The following is a 23,374-nucleotide window of genomic DNA, read 5'->3' on the forward strand; positions in this document are numbered from 1 at the left end:
TGTTATTGTCTTTTAAAGACTGTTACAAGTTACCTCATGTAATACAAATATGTGACAATAAAATGGTAGTAATAATGTCAGAAAGAAGCACACGGGAGGTTTTGTTGCACAGGAAGGGAGCTGAAATGAGTTACACCTGCACTGACTCCTTCCAACTGTTCTACACCCCTACGATGACACTTAGACCCCTTAAAGATTCTGTAATTATGATGTCACTACTCACAGAGTTTTCAGTTTAAGCCCTGTTACGTAAATCCTTACCATTTCCTGATAAGAAAGTCTGGAAAAACTGTTCCCAGGTTCCGGGTTCGGGCATTGTCTTGCACATGCGACTGAAATGATAGTAAGACACCAGATTGTCTTTTGGATTCCTGGCGACATAGATGGTCTATAGAACAAGGAATGAAAAATAGATGTTAACACACCATTTGGCTGCTGTGGAGTAAAGAATTTAAAGTTTCAAATGAGCAGAGAGCTACTTTAGTGAGTATCAAGCAGTATGAGACATAGGGTTAGCCTACTTCACAGGACATTTATAATAGTAAAATGATAACACCTGACAGCAAACAAACCGCAGTAAAAATGCGATCCTTAGTGCAAATGATATAATATATGGGTGGGAAACAGCATACTGTTGCAGTGGTTTATAATAAAAATATGATTTTTTATCACAAAAGATATAGTATAAGGGTAGTGGACAGTATATTGCTGCAGTGGTCAGAATGGCTGCATCACTGTTTTTGGCTCTCCAGTTTGATTACCAGGTCATGCTTATATAGCTTGTCTCGGCTATCATGTCATTTAATTGATGTCTTCAGTTTCCTGCCACATCCAAGAGACGTACAGGTAAGAGACTTGATAATAGCCCCAAGGTCAGTCTGCTGCAAGCGTCTGGGTGTGTGTGTGTGTGTGTGTGTGTGTGTGTGTGTGTGTGTGTGTGTGTGTGTCTGTGTATGTGCACACTGATAGGAGAAAACTGTGCATACACATAAGCACGCATGCACATACACATGCAATAAATATATATATATATATATATATATATATATATATATATGTGTGTGTGTACATATATATATATATATATATATATATATATATATATATATATATATATATATATATTTACTGTCATAATTTCGAACATGTTTGTTGCAAGTACTTAAGTATTCGAAAAACATTGTTGAAATTTATGATAGCGACCAAGAAAAAGAACAAACAAAAAAAAATGTTTTTCGAACATACCACCACATCCGGTGTCATACAACACACATTTTGCAGGGGGACGAGCCGCCCTGGACCACCCAGACCACCTGCTACTTATATATATATATGTATATGTATACAAACTCCAAGATCTCACTACAGTAAGGGAAAGGGTACATTTCCCAATCCCTTCTATACTGCGATCTCCACTCAATATGCGAAATTCACAACAGCAAACGCCCAATAGCATTTGCTGTTGTGTATTTGGCATGTTTTTTTTTTCACATACAAAGCTGTGCAAACTTACTTTCGGTTAGCCATTGTCACGCACTTCAGCTGCGTTGGCACAACTATATATATATATATATATATATATATATATATATATATATAACTACTTCGAAATCATGTATGGAATGCACATTGCAGCGAAAGTGCACTTAATCAAAAGTGCATTTACACGAAGTTCAGTACAACGAACGGGCATTGTACTGAACATTGTGCAGTACTCACAGACCTGAGGGTTAGGGTACGAGTCATGGTAAGGGGATAGCCCATAGGGCTATCCCCTTACCATGACCTGTGCCCTAACCCTAAGGTCTGTGATGACTGCAGCGCAGTGAAGGACATAGCAATGTCCTCCACTATGGTGCGATAGTCACAAACCTTAGGGTTAGGGCATGGGTTAAGGTAAGGGGATAGCTTTACTAACTATCTCCTTACCCTAACCCGTGCCCTAACCCTAAGGTCCGTGACTATCGCACCATAGTAGAGGACATAGATTGTTTTTTGATGTCCTCCACTGTGCTGCGGTACTTTCGGTGAAGTGCACATTCACGGAAGTTCACTTTCGTTAAAGTAAACATTCGCGTAATTGAGGCTTCCTATTACAAGTTTGAAGTTATGAACTTTTGTTCTTGTAATAGGAATCCAGATATGCTCAGAGTTAGTCCAAAATGACACAAAATACACTGAACCCACAGACATTGCCAACATTCTGGCAGACAGGTTCAGTGCAAATTTCTCCGCCCCCTCCCCCCCAAAAGGAGAAATATCTATCCCAGCAGAGTGTAGCCTCCCTAACATCTCAGATGCCCAGGTGAGAGCCGCCCTCTCAAAAGCTAAAAACACAGCATCAATGGGACCGGACGGTGCCCCGGGCTGCGTGCTACATGAACTCCAAGAGGAACTAAACCCACACATAAGGCTGCTGTTTAATCTTAGCCTTACTACGGGATACGTACCCAAAGAGTGGCGTACAGCAACAATGGTCCCACTCCACAAAGGCGGTGCTTCTACGGACCCTGGAAATTACCGCCCCATAAGCTTGACGAGCCTGGTCTGCAAAGCTATGGAAAGGATCATTATGGAACTCATAAACAAAGACATTGGGGACCTACAGACATTGGATCCTACCCAATTTGGCTTTGTAAAGGGCAGATCCTGCCTTTTGAACTTGGTCAACTTTTTTGAAACAGTCACTAAGGCCATTGATGAGGGTAAGGCAGTTCACACAGCCTACCTTGACCTTGCAAAAGCCTTCGACACAATACCCCACTCGGGCATCATAGACAAACTCACCAGCTTAAATGTAAACCCATATGTCACAAGATGGGTTGCAAACTGGCTCAAGGATAGAACCCACAAGGTCAGAATTGATGGAGCCATGTCAGACTCTAAGCCAGTCACAAGCGGTGTCCCACAGGGCTCAGTCCTGGGACCCCTCTTGTTCGGCATTTATTTTTCTGAGGTGCAAGCAAACAGGAGGATTGTGGCTGACAAAGTTCGCAGATGACTGCAAACTGGGCGCCATAATTGATACTCCAGCGGACACAAGCATCCTTCAGAGAGGCCTCATAGAAACAGATAATTGGTGCCAGAGCCATGGCCTTAAACTGAACGCCAAAAAATGTATAGTCATATCCTTTGGGAAAAACAAGGTACCACAAATTACCACATAGGTGGTAATCCATTAAGTACGGAAGAGGTAATCAGGGACCTAGGGACCCAAGTTGACAGTAACCTCTCATTTGACACTCACATTTCCAAGGTGGTTAGGAAGACCTTCTATATTGCCCACCTTATCATGAAGGGATTCACATCTAGATCAAGAGAGGTCATTGTGCCCCTGTACTCTTCTCTTATCAGGCCCATGATTGAGTACAATGCCTCATTTGGGATGTATCATACCTGACAACTGCAGCATTGGAAAGACCCCAAAAGTTCCTCACCAAGAGGATAAAGGGTCTCAAACATATGTCATATGCTGCCCGGCTGAAGAAACTCCAGCTCTATTCAGTCGCATACCGCCTACTCAGAGGTGATCTATGCCTGACGTACAAGGCCATGTCCAATCCGGAATGAATGGACATGCTCCACCTCAGAAAATCCAAATCCATCAGACCTACGAGAGCAAGAGATTTGAACCTCAACACAGAAATAAATAGGACGTGCTGGAGGGACAGATTCATAACCCAGAGGCTCCCTACACTCTGGAACAGAATCCCAGTCCATGTTAGGCAGAGCCCCTCACTAACTCTCTTCAAGAGAAATCTTGACGAGTGGATGGGAGATCATAGGTTTACCCCGGGGGTCATCTCTGTGTCACTACTAGACAGAGGCACAATAAACTAAACCCTAAATGGGCGTAGTATTCTCATCCCAAGGGGTGGCGAAAGCCACACACACTCTGGCTAGGCTTATAAATACCCTAGGGCAGATAGCCTAGTACGAACCTATGAACCTATGAACCTATATATATATATATATATATATATATATATACATACATATACACCCACCAAACATGGACTTCCAGCACTTAAAATAAGCCTATATAACGCAAAAATCGTGCCACATTCCACTTGCTTATTCACTTGAAAAATTCGATAAATTCAATAAATATATCCAACAATCACAAGACTGAAATCTAATAACAAAGCCTCACAACTGCTCACAAACCGGTTTCACCAAAAAGGAGTCATCAGTGCTCAATGTATTACACGAAGTAATGCAGTTTTACTATTTAAGAAAAACAACTCTTAAAGTGACAGTCTCTATGAAATTATCTCTTTCAAGTGAGCCGCTGTAAATTCAGGACAACTACAATACATATCTTTTTTATTTAGACATAGCAATAATACATCCAAAATAAATTTTTTTATAGGTTCATAGGTTCATAGGTTTATACTAGGCTATCTGCCCTAAGGAATTTATAAGCCTAGCCCAAAGTTTTGTGGCTTACGCCACCCCTTATATGAAAAAATACTGTGCCCATTAGTTTGTTGTGCCTCTGTCCAGCAGTGACACAGAGATGATTCCCGGGGTAAACCTACAATCTCCCATCCACAGGTCTAGATTTCTCTTGAACAGAGCCAGCGAGGTGCTCTGCCTCACATGGACTGGGATTTTATTCCACAGCATAGGGAGTCTCTGAGTGATAAATCTATCCCTCCAGCACGTCCTATTTATATCCATGCTAAGGTTTAAGTCGCTTGCTCTAGTGGTTTTGGTGGATTTGGATTTTTTGAGGTGGAGCATGTCCATTAATTCCGGGTTGGACATGGCCTTGTATGTCAGGCACATGTCACCTCTGAGCAGACGGTATGCGACTGAATAGAGCTGGAGTTTCTTCAATCTGGCAGCATATGACAGATTTTGGAGTCCCTTTATCCTTTTGGTGAGGAACTTTTGGGGTCTCTCCAATTGCTGCAGATGTCGGGTGAGATACATCCCGAATGGGGCATTGTACTTGATCATTGGTCTGATAAGTGAAGAGTACAGGGAACAATGACCTCACTAGATCTGGATGTGAATCCTTCATGATCAGGTGGGCAATGTAGAAGGTCTTTCTAACCACTTTAGCAACGTGAGTGTCAAAAGAAAGGCCACTGTCAACCTGGGTCCCCAGGTCCCTGATAACCTCTTCTGTGCTTAGTGGATTGCCACCTATATGGCAGCTTGGGGTTACCTTGTTTTTCCCGAAGGGTATGACTATACATTTTTTTGGCATTTAACTTCAGGCCATGGCTCTGGCACCAGCTATCTGTTTCCGTGAGTCCCTTCTGAAGGATATCCGTGTCCGATGCACTTTCCACTATGGCGCCCAGTTTGCAGTCGTCTGCAAACTTTGTCAGCCAAAGTCCTCCCATGTTGGCCTGTACTTCTGAGAAGTAGATGCCAAACAATAGGGGGCCAAGGACCGAGCCCTGTGGGACACCACTTGTGACCGGCTTGGAGTCTGACATAGCGCCAGCAACTCTAACCCTGTGGGTTCTGTCCTTAAGCCAGTTTGCAACCCATCTTGTGACATATGGGTTTACATTTAAGCTGGTAAGTTTTTCTATAATACCCAAGTGGGGTATTGTGTTGAAAGCCTTTGCAAGGTCAAGGTAGGCTGTATGGACTGCCTTTCCCTCATCAATGGCCTTGGTGACTGTTTCGAAGAAGTCGACTAAGTTCAAAAGGCATGATCTTCCCTTGACAAAGCCAAACTGGGTCGGGTCCAATGTCTGCAAGTCCCCTATATCTTTGTTTATGAGCTCCATTATGATCCTCTCCATAGCTTTGCAGACTAGACTTGTTAAGCTTATGGGGCGGTAATTACCAGGGTCCGTAGAGGCGCCGCCTTTGTGGAGTGGGACCACAGTTGCCGTACGCCACTCCTTGGGCACGTATCTTGTGGTAAGGCTGAGATTAAACAGCTGCCTTATGTGCGGGTTTAATTCCTCATTTAGCTCGTGTAGCACACAGCCGGGGACACCATCCGGTCCCATTGATGCTGTGTTTTTAGCTTTAGAGAGAGCAGCTTTCACCTGCGCATTTGAGATGTCCGGGAGGCTACACTCGGCTGGGATAGTTATCTCTCCTTTAGGGGAGAGGGGTGAAGTTTGCACTGAACCTGTCTGCCAGTATGTTGGCAATGTCTGTGGGTTCAGTGATTTTTGTATCATTTTGGACTAATTCTGAGCATATCTGGGAGTTTCCACCCAGGTTCCTAACATAGCTGAAAAAGGCCTTATGATTGTCCTTTGAATCCATGGCAATTTTTCTCTCAAAATTGGCCTTAGTTGATTTTATGAGTGCTCGTATTTTTTTACTAATAATGATCAAGGGTGACTTCCCTTTTATGGATTTTGTTCTTTCATGTAATAGCTTTCTCTTCTTATTGTAAAGTTTGTTAATGGCTGGGGTCCACCAGACTGGACGTTTGCCCTTTGTGGAAAGAGTCTTGGTTTTATTTGGGATTGCCTGATCCATGCAGTCCTGGAGGTGTTCATAGAAGGCATTTGTAAGGGCTTCCGCAGCTTGGGTTGTGGTTTCCACTGGCTCAGGGGCCTTGAAGGATACCACACCAGTCTTGAGTAGTGTGAAGTTTGCTTTAGAGAAGTTCTTCACTATGGTCTTTTTTGTTTGGGGTGGGGGCGGGATGTGGATTTCCAGTGAGATTAGTTTATGATCAGATCTCACCAATGAGGGATATACTTCCAGTGTGGAGCATTTTGTCCCCATGTTTGTGACAATGAGATCTAGTATATTTTCTCCTCTCGTGGGAACAGTGACTAGCTGTTCCATGGCATTTGAATTTATGAACTCCAGGAACCGTTGGGCTAGAAAGTTAGGGCTTGAGTAATGTTCCCAGTCTATATTCAGTCTATATTTAGGAATTTTCATTCAACCCCAGTTTGTATAAAGCCCCAAATTCACAATCCATATCCTTTCCTTGAAGTCCAAGATCTTATGTTTTCTTAACAATGAAAGCCCCTCACCCCTCACCTTATCAATCTCCACAAAAATATAGGCTTGTTTTGAGTGCTGGAAGTCCATGTTTGGTGGATATTTTCTATTCTATGCACCTTATCGGTCTGAGCACCATTTGTTGTTGGACAGTATATATATATATATATATATATATATATATATATATATATATATATATATATAAAATGAATAATCGCCATGAGTTTGCTTGAAACACAAAACATCGAACAAACCCACTGGAGATTACCATTAATTACCACCAAAATAATTGTTAAAAAAAGTAATGGCAAATGTATGCCAATAGGTTACATTTGTGAATACGAAAAGTAAAACAAAAAACAGCTTTTTATATGGAGGGGGGGCTCTGCCCCCCCCCCCTGCACACCCTCAGAAATTAAATATGCAAATTCTAGAGTCATACAAACTTGAAAAATGGGCAAAACCTCTTGACTTATGTAATAGTGGTTATAATGGACTTTAACCATTATATAATTTGACAGGCTGTACTAGAGTTGGAAAACACAAGTTTCACCATGTGATAGAATAGAATACATACACCTATAAATTGTATAGCGTAAATATATATATATATATATATATATATATATATATATATATATATACTATGTAGATATGTGTTATATACATATATATAGATATATAGATGCAGGTCTATGACAACCCAGCCACTGGGGATGCACAAGCCAGTGCATTTCTTTGTGCCGGTCCCAAGCCCGGATAAATGGGGAGGGTTGCATCAGGAAGGGTATCCGGAGTAAAACTTCACCAAATAATTCATGCGGACACCAGTAAATATTTCCATACTGGATCGGTCTAGGTCCGGGTTAACAACGACCACTACTAGTACTGTTAGCCAACAGGGTGCTGGCGGAAATTGGGCTACTGTTGGCCGAAGGAGGAGAAGAGGCGGAAGGCATGGCCAAAGGCAGGAAGAGAGGAGAAAGACTGGGACTGTGGTAGTGAGGGTCGGAACTTTGAATGTTGGCAGTATGACTAGTATAGTGAGACAGCTAGCTGATATGATGGACAGAAGGAAGGTTGATATATTGTGTGTGCAAGAGACCAGATGGAAAGGGAGTAAGGCTAGGTGTATCGGAGGTGGGTTCAAATTGTTTTATCATGGTGTGGATGGGAGGAGAAATGGCATAGGAGTTATCCTGAAGGAACAGTATGCTAAGAGTGTTTTGGAGGTGAAAAGTGTGTGGTATAGAGTGATGTTTATGAAGCTGGAAATTGATGGTGTAATGATGAATGTTGTTAGTGCATATACTCCACAAGTTGGGTGTGCGATGGATGAGAAAGAAAAATTTTGGAGTGAGTTGGATGAAGTGGTGGTGACTGTACCCAAGAGTGAGAGACTGGTGATTGGAGCAGATTTCAATGGGCATGTTGGTGAAGGGAACAGAGGGGATGAGGAAGTGATGGGTAAGTATGGTATGAAGCAAAGGAATGCAGAAGGTCAGATGGTAGTGGATTTTGCAAAAAGGATGGACATGGCTGTGGTGAATACGTATTTTAACAAGAGGGAGGAGCATAGGGTGACATACAAGAGTGGAGGAAGATGCACACAGGTGGATCATATCTTATGTAGGAGGGCCAGTCTGAAGGAGATTTGAGACTGTAAAGTGGTGACCGGAGAAAGTGTAGTTAGGCAGCATAGGATGGTGGTTTGTAGGATGATGCTGGTGATCAAGAAGAGGAGGAGGAGTGTGAGGGCAGCACCAAGGATCAAATGGTGGATATTGAAATAAGGTAATTGTGAGGTGGAGTTCAGGGATGAGTTAAGACAGGCACTGAGTGGCCGTGAAGAGTTACCAAATAGCTGGGTAACTACAGCAGAGCTAGTAAGGGAGACAGCTAGAAAGGTGCTTGGCATGACATCTGGACAGAGGAAGGACGACAAGGAGACATGATGGTGGAATGAAGAAGTACAGGAGAGTATACAGAGAAAGAGGTTGTCAAAGAAGAAGTGGGATTGTCAGAGAGATGAAGAAAATAGACAGGAGTACAAGGAGATGAGGTGCATGGCAAAGAGAGGTGGTGAAGGCTAATGATAATGCATATGGAGAGTTGTATGAAAGGTTGGGCACTAAGGAGGGAGAAAAGGACCTGCACCGATTGGCTAGACAGAGGGACCGAGCTAGGAAAGATGTGTAGCAGGTAAAGGTGATAAAGGATAATGAGGGAAACGTACTCACAAGCGAGGAGAGTGTGTTGAGCAGATGGAAAGAGTACTTTGAGGGGTTGATGAATGAAGAAAATGAGAGGAAGAGAAGGTTGGATGATGTGCGGATAGTGAATCATGAAGTACAATGGATTAGCAAGGAGGAAGGAAGGACAGCTATGAAGAGGATGAAGAATGGAAAGGCTGTTGGTCCAGATGACATACCTGTGGAAGCATGGAGGTGTTTAGGTGAAATGGCAGTGGAGTTTTTAAACAGATTATTTAATGAAATCTTGGAAAGTGAGAGGATGCCTGAGGAATGGAGAAAAAGTGTTTTGGTACCAATTTTTAAGAATAAGTGTGATGTGCAGAGCTGTAGTAACTACAGAGGGATTAAACTGATCAGTCACAACATGAAGTTATGGGAAAGAGTAGTGGAAGCAAGGTTAAGAAGGGACGTGATGATTAGTGATCAGCAGTATAGTTTCATGCCAGGAAAGAGCACTACAGATGCAATGTTTGCTCTGAGAGTGTTGATGGAGAAGTACAGAGAAGGTCAGAAGGAGTTGCATTGTGTTTTTGTAGACTTAGAGAAAGCATATGACAGAGTGCCTAGCAAGGGGTTGTGGTATTGTATGTGGAAGTCGGGAGTGACAGAGAAGTATGTAAGAGTGGTACAGGATATGTACGAGGGTAGTTTGACAGTGGTGAGTTCTGCGGTGGGAGTGAGGGATGTGTTTAAGGTGGAGGTGGGGTTACATCAAGGATCAGCTCCAGAATATATGTGTATGAATGAGAGGGAGGATAGAGGAATGGTGAGGATGCAAGGAGTAGAGGTGCCGAAGGTGGATGAGTTTAAATACTTTCTATCAATAGTTCAGAGTAATGGCGAGTGTGGAAGAGAGGTGAAGAAGAGAGTACAGGCAGGATGGAGTGGGTGGAGAAGAGTATCAGGAGTGATTTGTGACAGATGAGTACCAGTAAGAGTGAAAAGGAAGGTCTACAAGAGGGTAGTGAGACCAGCTATGTTATATGTGTTGGAGACAATGGCACTGACAAAAAAGCAGGAGTTTGAGCTGGATGTGGCAGAGTTAAAGATGTTAAGATTTGCACTGGGTATGACGAGGGTGGACAGGATTAGGAATAAGTATATTAGAGGGTCAGCCCAGGTTGGAAGGTTTGGAGACAAAGCCAGAGAGGCAAGATTACATTGGTTTGGACATGTACTGAGGAGGGATGCTGAGTATATTGGGAAAAAGATGCTAAGGATGAAGCTACCAGGTAACAGGAAAAGAGGAAGGCCTAAGATAAGGTTTATAGATGTGGTGAGAGAGGACATGCAGGTGGTTGGTGTGACAGAGCAAGATGCAGAGGACAGGAAGAAATGGAAACAGATGATCCGCTGTGGCAACCCCTAATGGGAACAGCTGAAAGAAGATGATGATGAGATGCAGGTCTATGACAACTGGATGAACTACCAAAAGTTTGACCACATTGAAAGAATACTCTGTTCTATGTAGTATATACTGTCTTTTCAAACTATGGCTAGCATGATTATTAGCTTGAATAAAGCTGCAAGAATGATATGAAATATAAAGGGTTAATTTAGAAGTAGTATAACTGGAAAAAAAATTGTAAGTGTGCTGGCAAGCATATATAGCATAGTTAGATTTTTGGCATCCATGTGAAGGAGTATGTTATTGAGAAACAAAGTCTGTAAAAATAACTGCACAGATGGCAGCTGGGAGGACATCAGTGAAGTAAAGAGATGTAATATCAAGCAAGATAAAGTTGGAACATCAGATAGTGCTGGAACACCACGTTTCAGATAACTGAGTTTCCTTGGACCACCAAACTTAAATCAACGACAAATCATAAATTAGAAGAACAAAGAAAAACTGTTATTTATTTTTTATTTATTTATTTTACATTTGTTAACCGGGAGAGTCCGACTGGATACATGTACATTTTCAACAGAGGCCCGGGGAGAAAAGCTCCGGGTACATAACAGACATATGAACATTGTTAATGCAAAAAAAAGGAAGATGGTTGAGTTCTAATACAATATAAAGATACATTACATCTTGGGAAAAAAAATAACAGCAGCATATAAAAAAAACATAGGTCAATTACAAAGGTGAGGCACCTTGTTAAAAAGCGGTTAAGGATAGTGAGGTAAGAGAAGGGTAAATGATAGTGGTTAATCAGGTTTGGAACAGGGACATTGCCAGAGAGTATTGAGATGGGGTTTAAGCTTTTTTTTGAATTGTAGGAGTGAAGGTTCTGAGGTGAGCATGGTCGATAGGGAGTTCCACATTTTACCTACAAAGTTTGAGAATAGAGAATCCCCAGCAGAATTATTGGCTTTGGTAATTTGAGCTAAGATCTTATTGGAGGAGCGTAAAGATTGCAGGTTAATATAGGGGTGAATGATGTTTTTCAGAGCTGGTGTTTTCTCTGGGTGATACAGTATCTGGTGAGCCGTTTTGAGTTGGTTGAAATGGAGTTGGCTGGAAAACTCTAACCACCCTAGTTGCTTCAAGTTAGTGCAGTGGTGCGTTCTAAAGGTGGAATTTGTGGCAAATCTAGCTATGTGATTGTAACAAGAAGCAAGTTTGTTAAGGGTTGTCTTGTTTAGGTTTGTAAAAGGGGAGGCATAGAAAAGAGTTGATAGTAGGTGTGTGCTGGCAATTGTAATTTTAGCGTGAGGAGTGAGAAAGTGTTTTACTTTATAGAGAGAGCCAAGCTTTTTATTGACGGTTTTGATGGTTAGATTGAAATGGGTGTCAAATTTAAGGGAGTTATCAATGGTAACACCTAATCGCTTTGTGTGAGCTTCTGGTGATATAGTGATTCCATTGGAGGATGTAATAGAGAAGGTGGGGGGAAGAGTCTTGTGAGTGGGTGAGAAAGTAAGTAGTTTTGTTTTGTTGGGGTTGAGAACTAGTTGACGACTTGAGAAAACATTTTTCTATTAGGTTGATGGTATCTTGGGTTGAAGCAGTGAGGTCTGCCAGGTTGGAGGCAGTGCAGATGATGGTCGAATCATCTGCATATTGAATGCATGTGGCATAGGGGGTGATTGTGGGCAGGTCATTAACAAAGATGGGGAAGAGAAGAGGGCCAAGAATAGATCCTTGGGGAACTCCAAGTGTAACAGGTAGGCATGTGGATAATTTGTCCTGCCATAGAACAGCCTGTTGCCTATTGGACAGGTAGGATTGGAACCATTTCAGCGTGGAATTGCTGAGTGATAGTTTTTTTAATGTATGGAGGAGTTGAATGTGGTTCACCATATCAAAGGCCTTGGAGCGGTCTAAGAAAAGAGCAGATGATAGTTTATTATTGTTTCTGAAGTTATTGATGGTATTAGAAAAGGATAGTAGGGCTGATGTGGTACTGTGATTTGGCCTGAAGCCATGTTGGGAGTTGGCTAGAATTTTATTTTTGGTGACGTGTTATACAAAGATGTTATACAAAGAAAGAACTGTTTTACATCAGACTTTGAGAAAAAATATCAGACCTTCTGGTATAAATGTGACTGTGCATAAAAAAGCTTTGGGTATTTGCCATAGAGACCTGACAGCATCTGTGCTACATGCTTATAGGTTTGAAAAGAATGTGAAATGTGAAAGTAAAGCATATTAACTGAAACAGCTTTCTTCGTGTATTTATTGTACTCAGTACAATACAGTAATACGACTAGTTGATTGCAATAAATAGTTAAATGAACTGTGGTATGCATGCATGTAAATGCAAGTAACAACAAGAAACCAACAGGAGGCAGCATAGAATTCTTCACACATTATAATAAAAAAAATATCTCACATTTTATGCACCCCTCACTCCTTGCAGCTTCTATATGCCATGTCAAAGATTGTACTACAGTTTGAAAAGGGCAAATTCCCAATCAGAGATGAAGCACACAGCACATGTCAGCAAAATGTGGTGACTGTATTTTGTTGATCTGGAGAAGTAGAGGGTGAACAAATCTTCTGGCAACAAAGTACTGTAGAAGTAAGCAGATTTTATTTACAAACAACATACAGCAGAGTCAGGAGAATCATAAGTGCTGGAATCAGCACTTCACAAACCCTCGCTTTAGGTGGTTCCTTTGGAATATTTTCCAATACAATTTACACTTCTTAGCTGACGGTTACTTTATCCAATTTTTTTTCTATCTACATGACAGCTCAGAGTGTCCCACCCTTCTGCAAACTTCCTCGTCTCTGACCACATACTTGCCACACTCTCCCATCCAGTAAATTTCCTTATGTATTTTGAAAAAGACAAAGGTATTCTGAGTTTAGCTGATACAGAATATAGTAAACTTAATGCACAGGCAAAAATGCAAGGAGACAGCTGAAACTGTATGCGAGTCAATTTCTCAAGGTAAAATGCAGTCAAGAATTTTACATTTGTCTACAGAAAAATGCAGAGGATTAAAACCAATGAAGCAGACATTTGGGTTAATGTCAGCACAGAGCATCAGCTGGAAAAAACATGAAAAGGCTGCAGTACCTAGAAGCACGAACACTTAAAATTAAGAATTTGTAGCATAACCATAGCTTTCTACATATATACAAATAAAAAAATGTGCACAAAAAACCTTTAATACACTTGAATAAAAGCTAAGCGGTTTCGTTCTAGAGTATCAGAACTTCATCAGACAAATTAAAACACAGCCCTGTATACATTTAAATACTCTAGATAAATCATGTGATCCAAATTCAGGACATGCAGCCTGCAAGAACAGTGTTTTTTCGAGATCTGTGTTTCATGGATATTTTTTTGTTTTTTTGGGGGTTTCATTGTTTTGGTGATTTGAGGTTCCCTGCATATATACCAATGAACACGTTACCCAATCATCTCTTTATTTTGGGATTTTGGCTAACTAAAGTAATTAGGGTTCACAGCAATGATATGTGTCTCAGAGGATGCCCATGGTCTGGAACAGGCTCTCCATCCATGTGAAGCAGAGTTCACCCCTAACCCTATTTAAGTATAACCTTGATGGGACCTTGATGGGAAATCAGAAATCCCCCCCAGATCTAGCATCCATGCCTCTAATAATCAGAGGCTAACAGTAATGCCCAAACTAACATATCCCCCACATGAACACTAGAATCTTCCTAATTGACATACCCTCTCCTAATAAATGTCCATAACACATAAGGACACATAGGGTTGGATTGCATGTAGATTTTGTACCTTACCCAGACAATGTAAATGTGGAAATGTAGCTACAGTAAGCATGGCAACCTAAGCACTTATTGAGGTGGTATGAGATACTATGGGTGGCATCAAGCTTGATTAGGACTATACCGCTGGTCAGTCAGAGCCAGCCTAAGGCTGTGGTGGCTACTCAGTGATGAGTTCTGCCTTTGAGAGCAGGGATACTTGGACATTTGTAAAAACTGAGGTGGCACAATGTAGAGTCAGTCATAAGGAAAAAGCTACAGGCAGTAGTAACGTGAACCTCATCACTGAGAACAATCTTCATTCTTCATGGAATGACACCTTTTTGATTTATATTCTCCACATTTTTGTTCATGGTTTGGTCACATTTAAAGTGCTTATTTATAGCAGCTTCTAGCAGCTTGGTCCAGTCTACAGCCTCAGTAGACATCAGCTAATTGCCAAACATCAGTGTCCCATTCTTTGATCTAAGGCTCATACTTGAACTTAAGACCTGCCTAGATAGTGACAATCATTATGACAGCCATGGAGGAGTTTTGTGCCACCTGCCTTTATCTAATCTTCAGTCCTGCTACTAAGGGTAGAGTACCCTCATTCTGGAAGCCCAAGGGTTGAGCTTTAGACTGTCCAGAAAAGAGACAGCCATGTTTAAGGATTGACCAAGACTATCTCCAACTTGAATTACTTGGACCTCCAGACCCTCAGTGGAAGCCACACCTCCTGCTAGATGTTCTTTCTATAGCCTGAACCCCACCTCCTGGTGACTTATATAAACACCTATGTCACAGAGGCTTCCTATGGTCCCTACCTATCTGTGCCACCATGCACCTACATACACGAAAACTAGGGCTACCATAAGCAGCTTGGGACTACCAAGCCCATATCCCTCTAGTCTATGACTACTGGTTTACTGCAAGCTTCTTGTTTCCAAGGGGGGGAATCAGCAGACCAGGAACAGCCACTCACTCACTCCCATCATCCTCTGCCTGGTTCTTCCAGTGCCTAAACCACTAGCTGAACCCTTGTCTGCTGTGTCACAGTCAGGTCTCCCTCCCTCTGTGCCATGCCATGAAAGTGTGGAAATAGGCATAGTCTTCATGAAAAGGGTGTGAGACTGTGGCAGTGGGCACCTTCTGCATCAAAATGCTGTATTAGGTCATCAATATGCAATGCTTTTTGATAGCAACATGCATCTCCTGGAGCATCTGGTTCTCTGGTGAGGATCTCTTACAGATGCCAAATGTTTAAACTTGTTTTCAATGAGATGATAGTCAGGCCAAGGATGCCCTAAAAACAGATGACAAGGTGGACTCCTTCATGCTTTTCATCCATTTCCTCTAGTTTTGAGATTCATCTAGAAAACAAAACGTCTGACAGCCAAAGTCATTCTCATATCTCCAATTTGGTGCAAACAAACCTGAATCTCATAGCCCCACTCCAAGTGCTCCAGATTATGCAAAACGCTCCACATTCGGCCATAACCAAACCCACTGTTCTGCTGTTCTGCATTGAACAGCTTTGGCTCCACTACATGGCTTTTGATTGGTTAGTATACCACAATAAGTGCCAATTGGCATCGCTATATACAAACTAATCAAATAGCTGCTCCGCTGTTCCACATAAAACAGCATTGGCTGTGCCACACGGTTTTTGATTGTTTTTATACCACAATTACAGCCAATCATCATTGCAGTATACAAACCAGTTGAGAGCCAATGAGAGCTCCCAAATACATGACCAATTGCGTACCAGGAATGGTTTTCATGCCAGTATGATGCATTTAGCACAAATAAATAAATAATGTGAGTTGATCATACCTCTCCACCTCTTAGCGCAATAAATCTGTACAAAGCTTGACATGATGGGGGAACAAAGGCCAAAAAATAGGGACACATTTTAAATATTGCTTAGAAAGTTGATAGAATGACAAGATTTGTCTTAGCATGTATTTTTCTGAAGAATATGAAGTCCAAACCTCAAATGTATCTCATTATTTAATGACTCCACGACCGGACTTCATCAGTTTATATAACAGGCTGCACAGAACAGGGAGGTGTATACAAGGAACTGCATTATTCTGCTTAGTGAACAAGCAGTTACATGTTCTATCCTGGGGATGTTTAGTACATGTTATTCTGGAAGGTTTGAATATTTTGTGTACTAGTGAATGACACAGAAGTAAACAGTCAAAGGACACATTTGACGCTGGCTTCAAGGACACCCTTTACATTTTTTTTAGATGAGAGTTTTATCTCTTCTTCCCCATGTCAGCATGACTCCCTTGACCTCTGTTTCTTCTTAGTGCCACAAACTATTCAAGTATAACTTCACATGGGCATACCTCTCAACTGCCCAGTTTTTCATAGAATGCCCAGATTTTTGCTTTATGTTTTTGGTCTGCTCCTAATAAATGTTTTGCTTTTCTGGCAAATCACTGGAATGATCTGAGGACTGAAGTCACTAAATAATGACATACATTTGAGTTTCAGACTTCAAATCCTTCAGAAAATGTATGTTACAACGAACCCTGCTGCTCCAGCAGTTCTCTAAGTTTATAAGAACAATATTTAAAATCTGTCCATATTTTTGGGCCTTTATCCCCCATTTTGTTGGGCGTTGTCCAGATTCATTGCACTAAGAGGTTGAGAGGTGTGCACCTGAGTGTTTAGTCCCTCCAAGGTAGGGTCACTAGCCTCCATGGTCTTGGTGATAGACGGATACTGCTAAAGTACAGAGAGTCTGAAAGCCTCCACTGTTGCTGACGGAGGAGGCTTGTCACATTGTATCTCTGTTGCTGATGGAGGAGGCTTGTCACATGGTATTGCTCTGGTTCTCCTCCACATACTTGCAACATTAAGGAAAGATGTACTGCACAGAGTGCCTAGCAATGTACATCTGTGTCTCTTTATGAGTTGTGACCATGGTACAACCCTCTTTTCCTTCCAGATATAATCTCTGCATGATCTCCAGCATCCACGGAGAAATCTCCTTTGAAGAATGTACCCAAACATATGCTCTCTATTTCCCTCAGAGAAAGACAAGCAGGCATACGCATTGCTACTCCTCTTTACTTCCTGTGCCAGATCTCACAGGTGACTGAGCCACCAGCCAGTCTCAGGTCACCTGAGTCATAGTCAGGACTTTTATCTGTCTATACCAGATGAATTGACATTCTCTTTCCATGTGCAATGTGTTCGATTTTAATGAATAGGCAAATATAAAGACCATTTTTTTGAGTGTTTAGCCATATGAAGAGGAAGACAGAATGGAACTGTATCGGTCTCTCAGTATAAAAACACTCAGCTCTTTATTAGCAGTTAAAATGAACTAAGAACTGGACTGCTGTGATCTTAAATTGCCAAAACATGCCATAGATGCTGCTATGGAAGCCAGCATACAGTAAGTGTACATCTGATGCATCTAACATATGACAGGATGCTTTCCTTGCACTTAGTGTATATATGAAATCAACAGTTTCTCTACGTCACATTTAGTATAAAAGAATCACCAGCAACAACCAAAATTATTTTTAAACCACAGAAAAACAGCTAACAATCCTGCCAAGGAAGTCACTGTTGTTTGCCAAGAAGTGCAAAGTTCTATGCCTAACAGTGAAAATTCTTTTGTTGTAGGTAAGCACTTTTGTGCTGCTGCTCACACCACTTCATCAGACCTTTTACAGACATGCATCACATTTCTCTCACACCTCTTCATCAGACCTTTTACAGACATGCATCACATTATTCTCACACCTCTTCATCAGACCTTTTACAGGCATGCATCACATTACTCTCACACCTCTTCATCAGACCTTTTACAGACATGCATCACATTACTCTCACACCTCTTCATCAGACCTTTTACAGACATGCCTCACATTACTCTCACACCTCTTCATCAGACCTTTTACAGACATGCATCACATTACTCTCACACCTCTTCATCAGACCTTTTACAGACATGCATCACATTACTCTCACACCTCTTCATCAGACCTTTTACAGACATGCATCACATTACTCTCACACCTCTTCATCAGACCTTTTACAGACATGCATCACATTATTCTCACAACTCTTCATCAGACCGTTTACAGGCATGCATCACATTACTCTCACACTCTTCATCAGACCTTTCACAGACATGCATCACATTACTCTCACACCACTTCATCAAACCTTTTACAGACATGCATCAGATTACTCACACCTCATCATCAGACCTTTTACAGACATGCATCACATTACTCTCACACCTCTTCATCAGACCTTTTACAGACATGCATCACATTACTCTCACACCACTTCATCAAACCTTTTACAGACATGCATCACATTACTCTCACACCTCTTCATCAGACCTTTTACAGACATGCATCACATTACTCTCACACCTCTTCATCAGACCTTTTACAGACATGCATCACATTACTCTCACACCTCTTCATCAGACCTTTTACAGACATGCATCACATTACTCTCACACCTCTTCATCAGACCTTTTACAGACATGCATCACATTACTCTCACACCTCTTCATCAGACCTTTTACAGACATGCATCACATTACTCACACCTCTTCATCAGACCTTTTACAGACATGCATCACATTACTCTCACACCTCTTCATCAGACCTTTTACAGACATGCATCACATTACTCTCACACCTCTTCATCAGACCTTTTACAGACATGCATCACATTACTCTCACACCTCTTCATCAGACCTTTTACAGACATGCATCACATTACTCTCACACCTCTTCATCAGACCTTTTACAGACATGCATCACATTACTCTCACACCTCTTCATCAGACCTTTTACAGGCATGCATCACATTACTCTCACACCTCTTCATCAGACCTTTTACAGGCATGCATCACATTACTCTCACACCTCTTCATCAGACCTTTTACAGACATGCATCACATTACTCTCACACCTCTTCATCAGACCTTTTACAGACATGCATCACATTACTCTCACACCTCTTCATCAGACCTTTTACAGACATGCATCACATTACTCTCACACCTCTTCATCAGACCTTTTACAGACATGCATCACATTACTCTCACACCTCTTCATCAGACCTTTTACAGACATGCATCACATTACTCTCACACCTCTTCATCAGACCTTTTACAGACATGCATCACATTACTCTCACACCTCTTCATCAGACCTTTTACAGACATGCATCACATTACTCTCACACCTCTTCATCAGACGTTTTACAGACATGCATCACATTACTCTCACACCTCTTCATCAGACCTTTTACAGACATGCATCACATTACTCTCACACCTCTTCATCAGACCTTTTACAGACATGCATCACATTACTCTCACACCTCTTCATCAGACCTTTTACAGACATGCATCACATTACTCTCACACCTCTTCATCAAACCTTTTACAGACATGCATCACATTACTCTCACACCTCTTCATCAGACCTTTTACAGACATGCATCACATTACTCTCACACCTCTTCATCAGACCTTTTACAGACATGCATCACATTACTCTCACACCTCTTCATCAGACCTTTTACAGACATGCATCACATTACTCTCACACCTCTTCATCAGACCTTTTACAGACATGCATCACATTACTCTCACACCTCTTCATCAGACCTTTTACAGACATGCATCACATTACTCTCACACCTCTTCATCAGACCTTTTACAGACATGCATCACATTACCCTCACACCTCTTCATCAGACCGTTTACAGACATGCATCACATTACTCTCACACCTCTTCATCAGACATTTTACAGACATGCATCACATTACTCTCACACCTCTTCATCAGACTTTTTACAGGCACACTTCACATTACTCTCACACCTCTTCATCAGACATTTTACAGACATGCATCACATTACTCTCATACCTCTTCATCAGACCTTTTACAGACATGCATCACATTACTCTCACACCTCTTCATCAGACGTTTTACAGACATGCATCACATTACTCTCACACCTCTTCATCAGACCTTTTACAGACATGCATCACATTACTCTCACACCTCTTCATCAGACCTTTTACAGACATGCATCACATTACTCTCACACTTCTTCATCAGACCTTTTACAGACATGCATCACATTACTCTCACACCTCTTCATCAGACCTTTTACAGACATGCATCACATTACTCTCACACCTCTTCATCAGACCTTTTACAGACATGCATCACATTACTCTCACACCTCTTCATCAGACCTTTTACAGACATGCATCACATTACTCTCACACCTCTTCATCAGACCTTTTATAGCCATGCATCACATTACTCTCACACCTCTTCATCAGACCTTTTACAGACATGCATCACATTACTCTCACACCTCTTCATCAGACCTTTTACAGACATGAATCACATTACTCTCACACCTCTTCATCAGACCTTTTACAGACATGCATCACATTACTCTCACACCTCTTCATCAGACCTTTTACAGACATGCATCACATTACTCTCACACCTCTTCATCAGACCTTTTACAGACATGCATCACATTACTCACACCTCCTCATCAGACCTTTTACAGACATGCATCACATTACTCTCACACCTCTTCATCAGACCTTTTACAGACATGCATCACATTACTCTAAGACCGCTTCATCAGACCTTTTACAGACATGCATCACATTACTCTCACACCTCTTCATCAGACCTTTTACAGACATGCATCACATTACTCTCACACCTCTTCATCAGACCTTTTACAGGCATGCATCAGATTACTCTCAAACCTCCTCATCACACCTTTTACAGACATGCATCACATTACTGTCACACCTCTTCATCAGACCTTTTACAGACATGCATCACATTACTCACACACCTCTTCATCAGACCTTTTACAGACATGCATCACATTACTCTCACACCTCTTCATCAGACCTTTTACAGACATGCATCACATTACTCTCACACCTCTTCATCAGACCTTTTACAGACATGCATCACATTACTCTACACCTCTTCATCAGACCTTTTACAGACATGCATCACATTACTCTCACACCTCTTCATCAGACCTTTTACAGACATGCATCACATTACTCTCACACCTCTTCATCAGACCTTTTACAGACATACATCTCACTACTCTCACACCTCTTCATCAGACCATTTACAGACATGCATCACATTACTCTCACACCTCTTCATCAGACCTTTTACAGACATGCATCACATTAGTCTCACACCTCTTCATCAGACCTTTTACAGACATGCATCACATTACTCTCACACCTCTTCATCAGACCTTTTACAGACATGCATCACATTACTCTCACACCTCTTCATCAGACCTTTTACAGACATGCATCACATTACTCTCACACCTCTTCATCAGACCTTTTACAGACATGCATCACATTACTCTCACACCTCTTCATCAGACCTTTTACAGACATGCATCACATTACTCTCACACCTCTTCATCAGACCTTTTACAGACATGCATCACATTACTCTCACACCTCTTCATCAGACTTTTTACAGACATGCATCACATTACTCTCACACCTCTTCATCAGACCTTTTACAGACATGCATCACATTACTCTCACACCTCTTCATCAGACCTTTTACAGACATGCATCACATTACTCTCACACCTCTTCATCAGACCTTTTACAGACATGCATCACATTACTCTCACACCTCTTCATCAGACCTTTTACAGACATGCATCACATTACTCTCACACCTCTTCATCAGACCTTTTACAGACATGCATCACATTACTCTCACACCTCTTCATCAGACCTTTTACAGACATGCATCACATTACTCTCACACCTCTTCATCAGACCTTTTACAGACATGCATCAGATTACTCTCATACCTCTTCATCAGACCATTTACAGACATGCATCACATTACTCTCACACCTCTTCATCAGACCTTTTACAGACATGCATCACATTAATGTCACACCACTACATCAGACCTTTTACAGACATGCATCACATTACTCTCACACCTCTTCATCAGACCTTTTACAGACATGCATCACATTACTCTCACACCTCTTCATCAGACTTTTTACAGGCATGCATCACATTACTCTCACACCTCTTCATCAGACCTTTTACAGACATGCATCACATTACTCACACCTCTTCATCAGACCTTTTACAGACATGCATCACATTACTCTCACACCTCTTCATCAGACCTTTTACAGACATGCATCACATTACTCTCACACCTCTTCATCAGACCTTTTACAGACATGCATCACATTACTCTCACACCTCTTCATCAGACCTTTTACAGACATGCATCACATTACTCTCACACCTCTTCATCAGACCTTTTACAGACATGCATCACATTACCCTCACACCTCTTCATCAGACCTTTTACAGACATGCATCACATTACTCTCACACCTCTTCATCAGACCTTTTACAGACATGCATCACATTACTCTCACACCTCTTCATCAGACCTTTTACAGACATACATCTCACTACTCTCACACCTCTTCATCAGACCTTTTACAGACATGCATCACATTACTCTCACACCTCTTCATCAGACCTTTTACAGACATGCATCAGATTACTCACACCTCATCATCAGACCTTTTACAGACATGCATCACATTACTCTCACACCTCTTCATCAAACCTTTTACAGACATGCATCACATTACTCTCACACCTCTTCATCAGACCTTTTACAGACATGCATCACATTACTCTCACACCTCTTCATCAGACCTTTTACAGACATGCATCACATTACTCTCACACCTCTTCATAAGACTTTTTACAAACATGCATCACATTACTCTCACACCTCTTCATCAGACCTTTTACAGACATGCATCACATTACTCTCACACCTCTTCATCAGACCTTTTACAGACATGCATCACATTACTCTCACACCTCTTCATCAGACCTTTTACAGACATGCATCACATTACTCTCACACCTCTTCATCAGACCTTTTACAGACATGCATCACATTACTC

At 41.5% G+C, this 23,374-nt stretch overlaps 1 protein-coding gene across 1 annotated transcript in view; it reads right to left on the reverse strand.

Moving 5' to 3' along the window:
• Positions 1-23,374, reverse strand: part of LOC122814088 (sulfotransferase 1C4-like) — a 345,308-nt gene that overhangs the window by 135,837 nt on the left and 186,097 nt on the right. Inside the window, exon 4 of the mRNA XM_044086697.1 lies at positions 262-388. Within this exon, the coding sequence (XP_043942632.1) occupies positions 262-388 (127 nt within the window). The remainder of the gene's footprint in view (positions 1-261; positions 389-23,374) is intronic.

The sequence above is a fragment of the Protopterus annectens genome, chromosome 10.part0 (assembly GCF_019279795.1).
Source record: "Protopterus annectens isolate FY-2018-M chromosome 10.part0, PAN1.0, whole genome shotgun sequence".
In the NCBI taxonomy this organism is placed as follows: Eukaryota; Metazoa; Chordata; order Ceratodontiformes; family Protopteridae; genus Protopterus; species Protopterus annectens.